The 13,228-nt window shown below is 42.2% G+C and overlaps 1 protein-coding gene across 4 annotated transcripts in view; it reads left to right on the top strand.

Annotated features, from left to right (window-relative positions):
- myo1b (myosin IB) overlaps positions 1–13,228 on the top strand; it is a 78,025-nt gene that overhangs the window by 38,375 nt on the left and 26,422 nt on the right. For all 4 annotated transcript variants that reach the window (XM_078174380.1, XM_033618022.2, XM_078174379.1 and 1 more), the window contains exons 5-9: positions 3,732–3,836; positions 5,594–5,640; positions 8,561–8,624; positions 11,141–11,239; positions 12,596–12,699. In XM_078174380.1, coding sequence (XP_078030506.1) covers positions 3,732–3,836; positions 5,594–5,640; positions 8,561–8,624; positions 11,141–11,239; positions 12,596–12,699 — 419 coding nt within the window. The remainder of the gene's footprint in view (positions 1–3,731; positions 3,837–5,593; positions 5,641–8,560; positions 8,625–11,140; positions 11,240–12,595; positions 12,700–13,228) is intronic.

Below are 13,228 nucleotides of genomic sequence, written 5' to 3'. Positions count from 1 at the left end.
CTTCAGCTCTTCTTGTTTGTAGTGCTGAACAAAAGTTTGTTTTAACTGTAGTCAAAACTTGTTTTTAAATGCTGCTGTAGGATAAGGGTTGTTATGTATAAAGCCACAGTTCAGATTTAGATCAGTTGTACCTTTTTGTAAAGGCAGCTTGATGCCAGTTTTTTGAGATCATGTTGGTACATGAAATGTGACTCTGTCATTTCCATGACCTATATATGAAGTAGTTGTAAAATGATAGAGGTAGACAAATCAAAGTAGATCAGCAGCATACAGATGGTTTCCTGGTTTACAGCATTCACTCTTTTCAGATAAGAAATGTAAAAGCTCACATCAGACTTTTGTGTTGGAAATATTAAATGGAGCCTGCTGATGCTGGAGGCATCCCTCGTCCTTTATTTCTGTTGGCTTTTATAATACAGTGGCCATGTTCAGGAGCAGTTTCACATACCTTACAGAAACCCAAGAGGAATGGAATTTCCTGGTCTTTGTTGGCATTGCGGTGTCGCAGGTAAAAGCCATATTGAGTTGGCAGAGCACAAACTATGGAAAGCAGTTGCAATTTACTCATAAAATACTTTCCTGTTCAGTAAGGACAAAGGCAAACATTCATACGTAGAGTTTTAAACCTTGACCCTTTGCACTTGGTTGCATGACTGAGTCAAGTATACAGTAATGACTTGTGGCACTTTAGCCTTGAATCCTTGATAACTTTTTTCCATGAGTCCACTCCAAAAGCATTTATAGCACTGTACTAGTGGCTAGACATGATGTTGGTGTGAACTGCACCGTCAGCTTCAAACTCATACACTGGATTTGCATGTGTGCAGCAGACTTTATGTGTGGGAGTGATTCGTAATCACAGTGTTCATTTGGTTCCAATTAAAACCGCCATCTGGATTTAATCAAGGGGTGAGCAATATTGGAAAAAAATATCAACTTTAACTATCACAGCATTATCTCTTTTTTTATGAATACCTATTAAAGTCCTGGATATCATACAGCAAAAAGGTCAAACTTGTCCCATTCTCCCATTAACTTATCACTCAATTAGACACAAAGGCAGTGAAGACAAGAGAAATGCCAAAATGTTCATTCAAAAATAAAAATAAAATTTGTGTATGGCTTTCCCACAGGACAGTTCATCCCAAAATCAAAAAATGCATATCATTCCTCTTACCTGTAGTGCTATTTATCATTCTAGATTTGTTGTGAGTTGCTGAGTGTTAGAGATTTCGGCCGTACTTCTCTTCAGTATCATGGACCTAGATGGCACTCTGCTTGAGGTGCTCAAAACGCCAAAAAAATACATTTGTAAATCTCAACAGAAATGTCTCTTCTCAGAATTCATGACCAGGTTACTCAGGATAATCTACAGACCTTGTTGTGAGCAGTTTCACACAGGAACTATTTTCTTTCTACTGAACCACACCCGCCGACTGGAAGGGAAGCGTGCATCTACTGCTTGGTGACCTACCAACACTAAGTTAGCTAACATTACAGCCAAGTAACAATCTCTGGGGCTGATAAATGAAGAGAACGTGGAAGTGCCAAAAAATGCAGTTGTTCAAATGGCCACTTGAGGCTGGCTCCAGAAGCAAAGCGATTCCCGTAGACCTCATGTTAAAATGCTGGACTTGACAGCAGAAATTAGCATGCCTGGTACAAAAAATGGTTTGGGTCCCTGTATCTAATTTTGTCATTTATGAAAACTGTATGGGGGGGATGATTTTTAAATAACTCACCCGTTTATATTTCATTATGGCTTAAATTTAGGCATTTTTAAGTGCGGGGCTCCTTGAGTGACCCCATGCTCCTACACAGCTCCACCATCTCGTCCAAATATGTTCACTTCTGGCTTGAAAAAAAAAACAAGATGACACAGCCTAATACTGAATTCCAGGCTTCAAAATGGGAGTCCACAAACTAATGGGTGACATCACGATAAGTAGTCCATAATTTTACACAGTCTATGGTTACAGTTCAGCTGAGGAGGACACCATTTAATGTTTACATCTCGCACTGTCATGAGCACAAACATGTTACCTAGTCATCATTTCTGGAAAGAGACATTGCTTTTGAGTATGAGAATGTAGAATGTATTTCTTTGGTACTTTGAGCACAGGAAGCCGAGTGCCATCTAGTTCCATCATAGTAGAGTTAAGGCAGACATTTCTGCAGCCTAGATCTCCAACAATTGGCAACTTACACCAAAACAATCTAGATGAATAAATAGCACCCCCAAGTATGAGGAAAAATATGTGTTTTTGATTTTGTGGTGAACTGTCCCTTTAATCTATTACCCAGCCCTAACTTTGTCTCTTTGTGCACTGCTGTGCTGATGCCATATCCATTTCCTCTATTGATAATATGATGCACTGTTTTCATGCTGTTGATGGCTTTGTGCTATCGGCACATTGATCCCTGGCTGGAGCCTTCCCTGTCGCACTTTGGCAGCAAACACCAGGAGCCATGAAGCCACGCAACCATTTTAACAAAAGCTACTGTCGACACTGTATGAGGTTGTCAGTCATATAATATAATTTCAGTAGGGAAATGCAGTGATAGAACAATAAAAAAGACAAAGGAATTGAAAGCACATTACAGGCTGACATATCATGTTTTGCACTATGCACTAGCCTTTATTTGGGTTCTCTCAGCCTCTCATCGATATTAAAAACCCCACTCCAAGAAGCTATTCAGCCAAGTTGAGGAGATAAATTTGGATTTCAGTAATCTCATCGGCCTCAGAGCTTTGCAGTGGAATAAGGCCATCAAAAATGTGCCCAACCCATCGATATGGGTCATTGACTTTCATGTCTGTTACTTGTGCTCCGTTTCGCTGCAGTTTCTATGGGAGCAAGGAGCTGTGACGAACACTATTATCAGATGCCAGCAATAGCGTACAGGAGACATAACATAGTTCTACTGTCTGCAAGAGATTACTGAAGGAGTTTATTTTGCCACCCTGAGACATAAAGCAGTGAAGATTAAGCAAGTGTGTACCTTGTTACTCAGCAGAACACTGACTCTTGATATCTGTGTTTTTTTGCACCCTTTCTTCTCCCTAAGCAAAATGTATGAGCATGTCTGGAGCTGTTTATGTGCCAGGCTCATCAGCAGTCTGTACCAGCAGTTACTGTCAAGCTCTTTTCTATCCCTGCTTGGCACATAACACACATCATCAGTTTTGGGTCACTGTCATCTCACTGGACAGGAGAGATGATCCCGATGCCAGCAGTCATCCTACAAGGCATTTCGCTTGTCTCAGACTGCACAAGATGATGCCTTTTGAGCCTGTGTCGCGTTTCTCATCCAGAAAATTATTTTCGGGAACACATTTCACTCACAGCACACTCTCTCAGAGTCCCTCGCATCAGCTTCTGCTCTGACACAAGACATGGAGGAACAGGGATCAGCTCTGTCGATCCAAATGAAGTCATGTTGCTTCAGTGCATCCTCTTGGTTCCCGGTGAAATCAGTCACTTGAATGATGATAACATGATGCAATAATGGTCAACTGAACAAAGTGGGTCTACATTATGAGGCCTCTTCCTCTGTACCCCAGACTAATGAATGACCAACACCCTGCCCTGATGGGTGTCAGGGGAGATGAGGTAAGGGGGAATTAATGGGGAATGGTGAGATGGGTGGGCACGTTGCACTTGTTCCTCTGTCATGTCTAGCAAAGTCTTTAACCTAATATTTATCTGTGTCTTGTGCATGTGTTCCAGAGGCCAGTAAGCTGGTGATGTCATATGTGGCAGCGGTGTGTGGGAAGGGCCAGGAGGTGAATAAGGTCAAGGAACAGCTGCTGCAGTCCAATCCCGTGCTGGAGGGTGAGTGAGCGCCATTTACACTCAAGCTAATCCAGTGGCTGGATCGTCTGAAGTTCACAGTAGAGCTTTGATTCTCTGCCTGATCCCGATTGAGCCTGACCCAGCCTGCGGGGCTCGGGCCGGGCCGTAATTTCTCAACAATCATCCAGACTTGGATCCGGTCGGGTTCTCACCAGTTTCCAGGTGTTAGAGCGTTCTATTTCCATAAGAGTTAATGGACCATTCACTGGGCTTGGTGTGCTGCTGCTCTGTCTCAGAGTACGCTGTGCCACTACGAGAGTGTGGTGCTCTGAACCGAATGCTACGTTCCAACAGCACCCCAAATTTATGAAAGGTCCAGCTGCTATGGTTCAGGCTTGTGTCGGGCTTGGACAGAAACTATATAGCAGGGTCTGGCCTTAATTTTTTTTTTTTGGGGGGTTGATCAAAGCTCTAGTTCACACACTTAAATTATATTAAGATATTTATATTGTATATTCACAGCCCTCAGCTATCTGTCCTCCACCCTGCATTAGTAAGCTATTTAATGGAGTTTTATGACAATCTTTAATATATTTTCTTCTTTTTTTTAATACATTACGACCGGAAAAATTCATTTCATCACTGCGAAACCCCTGATAGTTTCCTATCCAACACAATAAGTCACACAGCAACTGCAAAACATAACTTTCAGATGTAGCACGCAGACACTGACAAACACATAAACATGGAAATTTTACTGTCACATACAAGTGAGCTGATCAGCAAAAATAACTCCAGGAGCCCTATAAATACTGTGTAACACACTCTTTTTATTTCCTCTCCTTTTCTCCATTACACACACACACACATACACACACACATACTGTCTCAATCCCACAGCACAGTACTGGCACAGGAACAGCTGTATTTTAATTGGGGGCAGTGGACAGGAAATGCCCATGAATGATGAAGCCGTATGCCCGGGTTGAGTCGCTGCAGAAAAACCTGCACATCTGCAAGAGTTTAGCTCCCGCCAATCTAATTGCCCCAACGCTGAAAGAGAGGGAGAGGGGAGCACAGTGACCGTGCTACAACACAATGTGTCTGTGTCATGCTTGCGCTCTCTGTTACTCTCTGCTTTGCTGTTTTCAGAACCTTTTTTTTTTATTTCATTCTTTGTCATCCAACGATGGACGTAAACGCACATTAATCTGCCGCCATCAGCAATTAAGCGGTCATGCTAATAGCTCGCTGAAGCATGACACATGAATGGAATTTTAATGCAGAAATGTGGCTAGAAGCAAAATGAGAGAGCTCTGGATCGGAAAGTACTAATTTGTGCACATATCACGAGGCGTGCAAGTGCACACGTGTTTGTGACGCACTTTTATGATCACAAAAATTCATACTTTACAACACTGCGTTTACACATCCTGTTTGTTAGTGTTTGTTTAAAAGCACTGGTGCATATTGAAGCACTTTGACTTGAATGTGGTGTGACAGCAAGGTTCAGCCCTTCCTAAGCCTGGAAAGCCCTGGTGCTTTGCTTAATCCATACAGAATTATGAGGCTTCATCAGTACAAATAGCTTTGACATCTAGCCCATTTATGATTGACAGCTAGCCAGAGTGAAGCACAATGTTAAGGATCATAAGTATCATTTAGAATATTTGTAAACAAGCTTTGATTTGTTTTGATATTATTGGTTATAAGTTTATACTAGAGGGATTAGCATGAATTATTCATCAGTTGCAATGTTTTCATCATTTCCCATTCTGTGTTTTCCTCCTTTTCAGCCTTTGGAAATGCCAAAACAGTGAGGAATGACAACTCTTCCAGATTTGTAAGTATCCTCTTCACAGCTGATAAACAACTAGTGTTGTTTAATTAGACGTTTGCTTCTCTAATGAGGACTTATTTGCTAAATATTATGCACAGCTTGGATGTTCTCATTCAGACTTCATTCAAACTAGTGCATAATCTGCCACTTTCATCTATGTTTTCCTCTTTCCTTCAAAATATGCCCACAGTGTTCCTTAATTCCCCACTTTTATGTCCCTATCTCTGCTTCTTTTAATTTCTGTACACCGTGGATTCGTCATTTATGTGCTTGCATCAGTCTGGCTCCTGCTAAATTGAACTTTTAGCAGGAGCTACAATGTTATGGCACTTTATTTACCTCACTGCTACAATTGGTTGAGCAGATCAGTTCTCATGACAGTAATTCTGTCTAGACACTTGCTGGCATTAAGTAACAGCAGCCTTTGTAAGTGCTTGATGGTTTGAAGCAAAGATCTGCAGGGCTTTGTGCATATGAACTGGTTTGAAGCGCACGAGATGTCAAGACTGATATTTCTTGTAGACACATGTCTGTAAGTGATGCATGTTAGTACATGTTTCACTGCAACATTAAATAACATCCTTTCAGGGGCTCATGTCACTTGTGTGCTCTAATGTCTTTCCCACATAATGTGAAGACATATAACTGTTCCTTACACCAGCCCACGCACCGCATCAATTACAACAGGCCTTGCACGCTTGATATACTACACTCACACATGGCAAATTGCCTTTGTAAAATGCACTTTACATATGGCTTACAGGACAAGGCCTTTGCCCTACACGGCTGTTCATCATCTGCAGAGTGTGGTCAGATGCTGATGCAAACCAAGCACACAGGACTATCAGTTTGCCCTAAGCAGCAACCTCCTGGGTGGCAGCTCCTCTAATGGCCACTTGAGGCTGGCTCCAAAACAAATTCAATACCCATATACCCCAATGTGAAAATCATTGACTGTATATAAAATAATGGAAGTAGTTACCGTGACATCACCCATCTGTTGTGAAGCCTTCAGTTCATTTCAGCGTCTCCATCTTGGTTATTTTGTAGCCACAAGTGACCAGCATCCCTGCCCTTAAAAATGCCTAGCTTTTAAGCCTTAATAAAATGTACATGTGTAAGTTATATAAAATTCACCCCCATACATTTTTTCCCAGGCTGTAAACATGTTTATTTCTGCTGTAAAGTTGGGCATTTTAACATGGGTGTCTATGGGGATTGACCCTCTTCTGGAGCCAGCCTCAAGTGGCCAGTCAAAGAACTGCACTTTGTGGTACTTCAGTGTTGTCTTTACTTTCCAGGAGGTTGCAACTTGCTTAAAATGCCCAACTTCGCAGCAGAAATAATCATGTTTATAGCCTGGGACAAATAGCTATATAGCCTGGTTTCTATAGATAAATTCCCCATTAATGACAAATGAACTTGGCCTGTTTAAATTTTATTAAGGCTTAAAGTTTTGCACAATTAAGGGCATGACAGTTTTGAACGACAGGCTCTCTGCCGATCGGTTTCTTAGGTTCTCAGTCAGATCCACCCCTCGCTTCTCCACAGCTCCACCCTCTTGTCCAAATATGGTCACTTCCGGCTCCAAAAATCCAACATGGCAACAGCCAAAATGCCAAACTCATGGCCTCAAAACAGGGGTCAACAAACCAATGGGTGATGTCACAGTCTATAATTTGTCCCTTGCATACTTTAATATGTTTGCACGGGTTTATTTTCTGCTCATCTCTCAGTATAACAGAATTGCACTTGTTGACAGAAAGATGAAGAAATCTGATACTCACTTCCATGGCAGAGATAGCGTCATAAACAATGATTCAGTGCTTAGACAGATCCAGAAAACGAGTTATTTCCTGACAGTGCCAGTACGAAAGATGACGGGTGTGTTTTCCCATGAAGACATTCTCACATTTGCTGGCTCGGTATTTTCAGGAAGGCCTGATCCAGCAGCAGCAGCAGCCTGATTCAGTTTCCTCCCTTATGACAAGACATTGCATCAGATCACCTCTATCACACTACCACTTGTGTTCATGTTGATTTTTCTAATGTGTATCTAGCTGCAAATTTGTCAAACAGTGAGTCAGTTTATGTGAGAAACTTCCAGTACATCCAAAAGTCCGATTGCAACACACAGCGTATGGTGCCATTAGACAGAATGTTTGTTTTAGTGGAAACTGGTTATACCAGCCAGTAGCTGCTAGCAGGCTAACTGCCAATGTACTTTCCCCAATCCTAATTTCAGATTTCCTTTTTACACTACATTCAGTCATCTACCTACAATGGAACATAGGAACACATGCCAGTGCTCAGACTTGCAGTTGTAACAGAGAGTATTATAAAGGATTATGCCCCTGATCTGTTTATATTTAGGTAACCTTGGTATAAACCTCTAGACAAGGACTTCAGGCCTCCCCACTGGATACCAGTTCATCAGAGTGTCATCGTTTTATCATCGAGTTTTGACTCAAACTGTCAGTTCATTTTGCTGAGTGCAGCAGGCTTATTGAGTTTGGCTGGAGCCCACTCACCAGTGGAGCTTGGCCTGCTCTGAGGACCTGTCTGCTATTAATACATCAGAGGGGAGGGGAAAAAAATCAAACACACAGGACTCTATGTTCTAACATCCAAGTTTCAGACAGAAGGGAAGAGGGAGCCTGAAATGCTTTGTTTCAATCCCCCAGAAGTAAAAAGAACTTGGCATGGTGGGGGGGGGCTTTCCCTCCACAGAGGCCAGTTATTTCACAGCAGTTTATGATTGGCGGCTAGCGCTGTATCCGAAGTTGAATGGAAGATGGGATGTAGAGATCCTCACTATGACCTGAACTGAACTCATGAGCTGAGTTTTGGACCTGGCTCACAATGTACAGTGTATGTTAAAGTTATGCAAGTTCATTCCTAACTGTGGCACTCTGATCCACAGGGGAAGTACATGGATATTGAGTTTGACTTCAAAGGAGATCCCCTGGGTGGAGTCATCAGCAACTGTGAGTAGTATTGACCAAAAAAAAAACTTACTATAAAAAATATCGGCCATATTTTCTTAATTTATGTCATATTCGTCAAATTTGTGTCATTTTCTTGTCATGTCCTTACCAATCTGATACCCGTTTGTCTCTCAGCAGCAGCTCAACAGTGCAATTAAACATATAAGTATCTGCTGTTTATCTTCATAAGCAGTTTAAGCTGTTCAAATGTACGAATTGTTAAGGTATGGTTGCGTATTTTTGCCATAGCCTAAAAAAGAGACGAATGCTTTCTTGACACCAGTGTCACTCCCAGACCGAACAGAACGCAACCCTCCACCCACTGACTTTCTTTCCTCAGCTCTTTTCTCTGTTATCTTGCCTCCGTTCACATTGTTATGTCTGCGCCGACTTCTCCGCCAGAGGTCACAGAAACAAAGAGACAAGCCGATGGCCGAGACACAAATGAACCTCTGTCTGTTGGCTCGAGTTAGTCCAACACAAGGGACTGTCTGTGAAGACCAGCCACTGACATGTGACTGCCTCAGACAGGGCTGGCTGGCTGACTGGCTAGACAGATGGATGAGGATGCTCTTGCAGGACAAGCCTTGCCGGATTTCTCTTCGCCCCTCGGCTCATTATTTTCCCCTATATGTACATCCGTCAAGCCCTCGTTGCTTCCTGCAACTGGGATTAGATAGCTGTAGCCAATTCTCTGCAGTTTTAATGATAGAGTGGTGAGAAGTTTTTGGCAGCCAAACGGCCAAAGTCAAAACATAACAGGATATTGTTCCCACATTGCTACTCTATTATGCGTTTGCTTATCTAAGGGAAAAGGAACACGTGGCGAACAAAGCATGCAATACATCATAGACTGTATGAAAGGAGTGGACATAGCTATGGTGACATCACCCACTACCGTTTTGAGGCCACGAGTTTAGCATTTTTGATGTCTCCGTCTTGGTTTTTTGATGCCAGAAGTGACCGAATTTAGATGAGAGGGTGGAGCTGTGGATTTCTATTCACACCCACCTATGCTGGCAACCTGACTGTACCTGACTGCCAACATTCATGAAGTGAAAACACACTTTGAAAGGCTAAAACTTGTAAGATAAAAATACAGGCATGTTTACGACTGTTTAAAATGTACACAGTACACAGATATGTATTGCTATGCCTACAACCTGACTGAGAGGTTGCTGTGGTAGTGACTTGTTAATCACATGTCAAGAATCAGACTTCTTTTTGCAACCAGCAGTCAACCCCTGCAGGCCATTAGAAAAAATAGCAGATTTAAGGCACTTTGGCAGTGGCTTCATTTTCTCAGACCCACAGGCGATGTCCACATTTTTAATACAGTCTATGTAACAGATGCTGTTCAGGATACTTTACTGCAGAAAATGGGAAGTTGTGGCTCAAAAAAAGCAATAACAATATGACTGAAGGGTTTGGCTGGACACAACGTGAAAGGTCACTTCAGTCCCCTGAGGATGGGGATAATCAGACTCTACACGACAGTGAAACAAATGGGACCAGATATATTAAAAACATTCAATAAGACGCTAGAATGGAGGAAGCGGTTCTTCAGTGGTATTGTTCTTACCCTCTCTGCGTGTTTGACCGCAGCTCTGTATTGCTGCTGTCAGCCACTCAGTCATGGATGTGGAATTATTAATGTGCCGGCTCTTATAGAGTCACATATGTGATTCATGGCCAGTGGGTGCCACAGATTCACATTCAGCCTGATCCCTCCGCTAACTCGACAGCCCCAGGTCTCTGCGTAGGGCTTTTGAGTTAGGTGCTCACAGTGTGTCCACAGATGCGGTGCAAAGTGGCACTTCTGTCCTCTCAGCACCCACAGACTGGTGAGTCAGAGTTGGTGAAGTCTAAAGATTGACAAAGCCAGGAGCTGTTCTTGTTTTTTTTCATGGCTGGAAATTCGACCGTGGTTAAAATGGCAGTTCATGTGGATTTTTTTCTTTCCCCAAAGTGTTCAGTGTAATGTAAACTCTCCTAAAATAAGATGTTTTCTAACCAGACAAATTGAATGCTGTTATCCAGCCAGACTGGCAGTGAAGAGGATCACAGGCTGCCTCAGATGCTGAGCTCTGCTGTTGGTCTTTAATTAAATCATACTCAGCCTAATGCTGTGAGCAGATGACGGGTTCCCTTTTAATCAGGTACTGTTGCACTTGGTCTGCAGCCCGGGAGAAAGGGCTGACGTTTGATATCCTTGTGTGGTTCCTTCGCTGTACACTTCCTGTAGTGTGTTTATACACACACAAATAATTACCAAGATTGGCTTGGTCACCTTGGCAACTTGAATACATACAGTGCTTTGAACCAGGAAGCCTTCTGAGCTCCGTACAGATGTTGGGCATCCTTAATACCCACTACAGCACGTCAGCCCCGTATTTACTACTCAAGGGCACCTCAGTGAATCATCACAGAGCCTGTTCCTGTGAAGGCTACTGTTGGGAAATGACTTTTTCTCACCATGTGTCATTGTTTCCATTTGTTATCCTGAACTCTTTTAGATCTGCTGGAGAAGTCACGTGTGGTCAAACAGCCAAGGGGAGAGAGGAACTTCCATGTCTTTTATCAGCTTTTGTCCGGAGCCTCTGATGACACACTCAGTAAGTCGTAAAAATGCTGGAATGCATAGAATGAAATCATCAATGTGTCTTTTTAAATGGCGTGGATAAGGGGGGAACTTAACTTGGAAGATTAAAGGGCGCCTTGATCTGACAGAAATAGCCATTTTTGAAATACTGAAAAATTGAAATCGGCCCTGTTCATCAGCCCATACCACAAACTGGGGCTGCGATATATTTAGCCTTGTTGCCAAGAATAACTTCTGGTCTCAGAATATACTCATATCTGCTCACAGGAAGCAGTGAATCAAACTTCAGGGTAGCCAGATGAGCAGTCTTGTCCAGGGGAAACAAGACCCGCAATTGTTGAATCATAGAGTTTGTGTTTCCATATTTCAGGGTAATTGGGGTGGGTGATACAGAAAAAATCCAATATCACTATGTTTTTTACCTTGATATCATTGTGTACTTATTTACAAAGTGAGATTTTTGATAAATAATCATCAGTTATGTGGATATAATGACTAAATTAATAAAGGCAAATAATAAAACGGAACAGTCTGGTAAGTTCAGAAAAGTACATCACTTTAATGCAGCCTTTAAAACCAGGAAAAGACTGATATCTAAAATCTAGTCTCATATTACGATGTAGATATAATATTAATATATTACCCTAGTTTTAAATTTCCTGTTTGTAATTATCTCCTCCAAACTGTCATGTGGAAGTGCCAGCATGCCATCCCTTATGTTAAAATCTTACATAAGTATTTCCCCGCTGGATTGCAGCTGGACTAAACACATGGCTGATGCATTAATGACCCAGTCTTCCTGCCTAACAAACAGTACAGAGAACAAAAGGCTCGCCTGTGAAACCTATTCCCTCTATTTGCCTTTCTGTGGACAGAGGGCATTGTTTTTATGTCCTGAACACAGCAGAACAAAATAATGGCCATTGACTCTGGAGCACACACACATCAGAGGGGCCCTGATTCAGCTGTAGTTAATGCAGCCACTAATGAAATCCGACACATGCACGCACCAGAGGAATAGATTTCTTTGCTACTAGATAGGGGGGGGGCTTTTAAGAGGGCTATTTGATCTTTCAGAATAGTGTTCACAGCGGTGACTATAAGAGCATGCTCTGTGTAGAAATTGTGTTTGGAGTGACAGTGGCCTGAGGGTTGGACAAATTTCTATAAAGGCATGAGTGTCGCATTTCAATAGAATGCAGCTTCTAACCATTATTACAAGACTGTGTTTTTTTAATCAGGCACCACCAACTGTGAGTGTGTAGTTGTGTAATTTACATTTAATGTAAATAAGGCTGACATGGCCTTTAGCCTACCAGCTGTAAACAAATGTAATTTGAAAAGCAACCGCGTGTTTTGTGTGCCACAGAGAAGCTGAAGCTGGATCGTGACTTCAGCAAGTACAACTACCTGAGCCTGGACTCTGCTGCGGTCAATGGGCTGGATGATGCGGCTAACTTCAGGACAGTCAGGGTGAGTAGTTCGCACACAAATTTGTCTGAATGATTTTACACTTAACCCCAATTTAGATGCAATTTCAGCTGATATTTTAAGAATAACCCTGAATAACTGCTGGGGAGTGGTAAAACAACTTTCCTTTACCTCATGCCGAGATAATCTAAATCCTGTACAGAGGATAGAGGCGGTCTGATTTCTCCTTATCTCCTGGACTTAACAAACTAACACAGCGTAGATTATTAAAGTCCATCTTCTGGACTGTGAAAACACTCCACACTACACGGCCTCCCATATATTGCAAAACCAGGTGAACTTTGAACTGAACCTGAACTTGAAAGTCACCCTGAACCACTAGTTTTGCATTATATAAACATGGGAAATTCCATGTGCAGCATTTAACAAAATGTCAACAATGGACCAACCTGTAACAGCACAGTGGCAGCAATATTTTTGAGGAGAACCACAGGATGCAAGGCAGCTGCTTCCTACTATTTAAATAGATTGGTGCACATACATGCAAGATCTTGGCCATATGTACAATGCC

Source organism: Epinephelus lanceolatus, chromosome 14 (assembly GCF_041903045.1).
Source record: "Epinephelus lanceolatus isolate andai-2023 chromosome 14, ASM4190304v1, whole genome shotgun sequence".
NCBI classification, from domain to species: Eukaryota; Metazoa; Chordata; class Actinopteri; order Perciformes; family Serranidae; genus Epinephelus; species Epinephelus lanceolatus.
The sequence above is the reverse complement of the archived record's forward strand: the minus strand, read 5'-3'. Positions and strand labels throughout refer to the sequence as shown.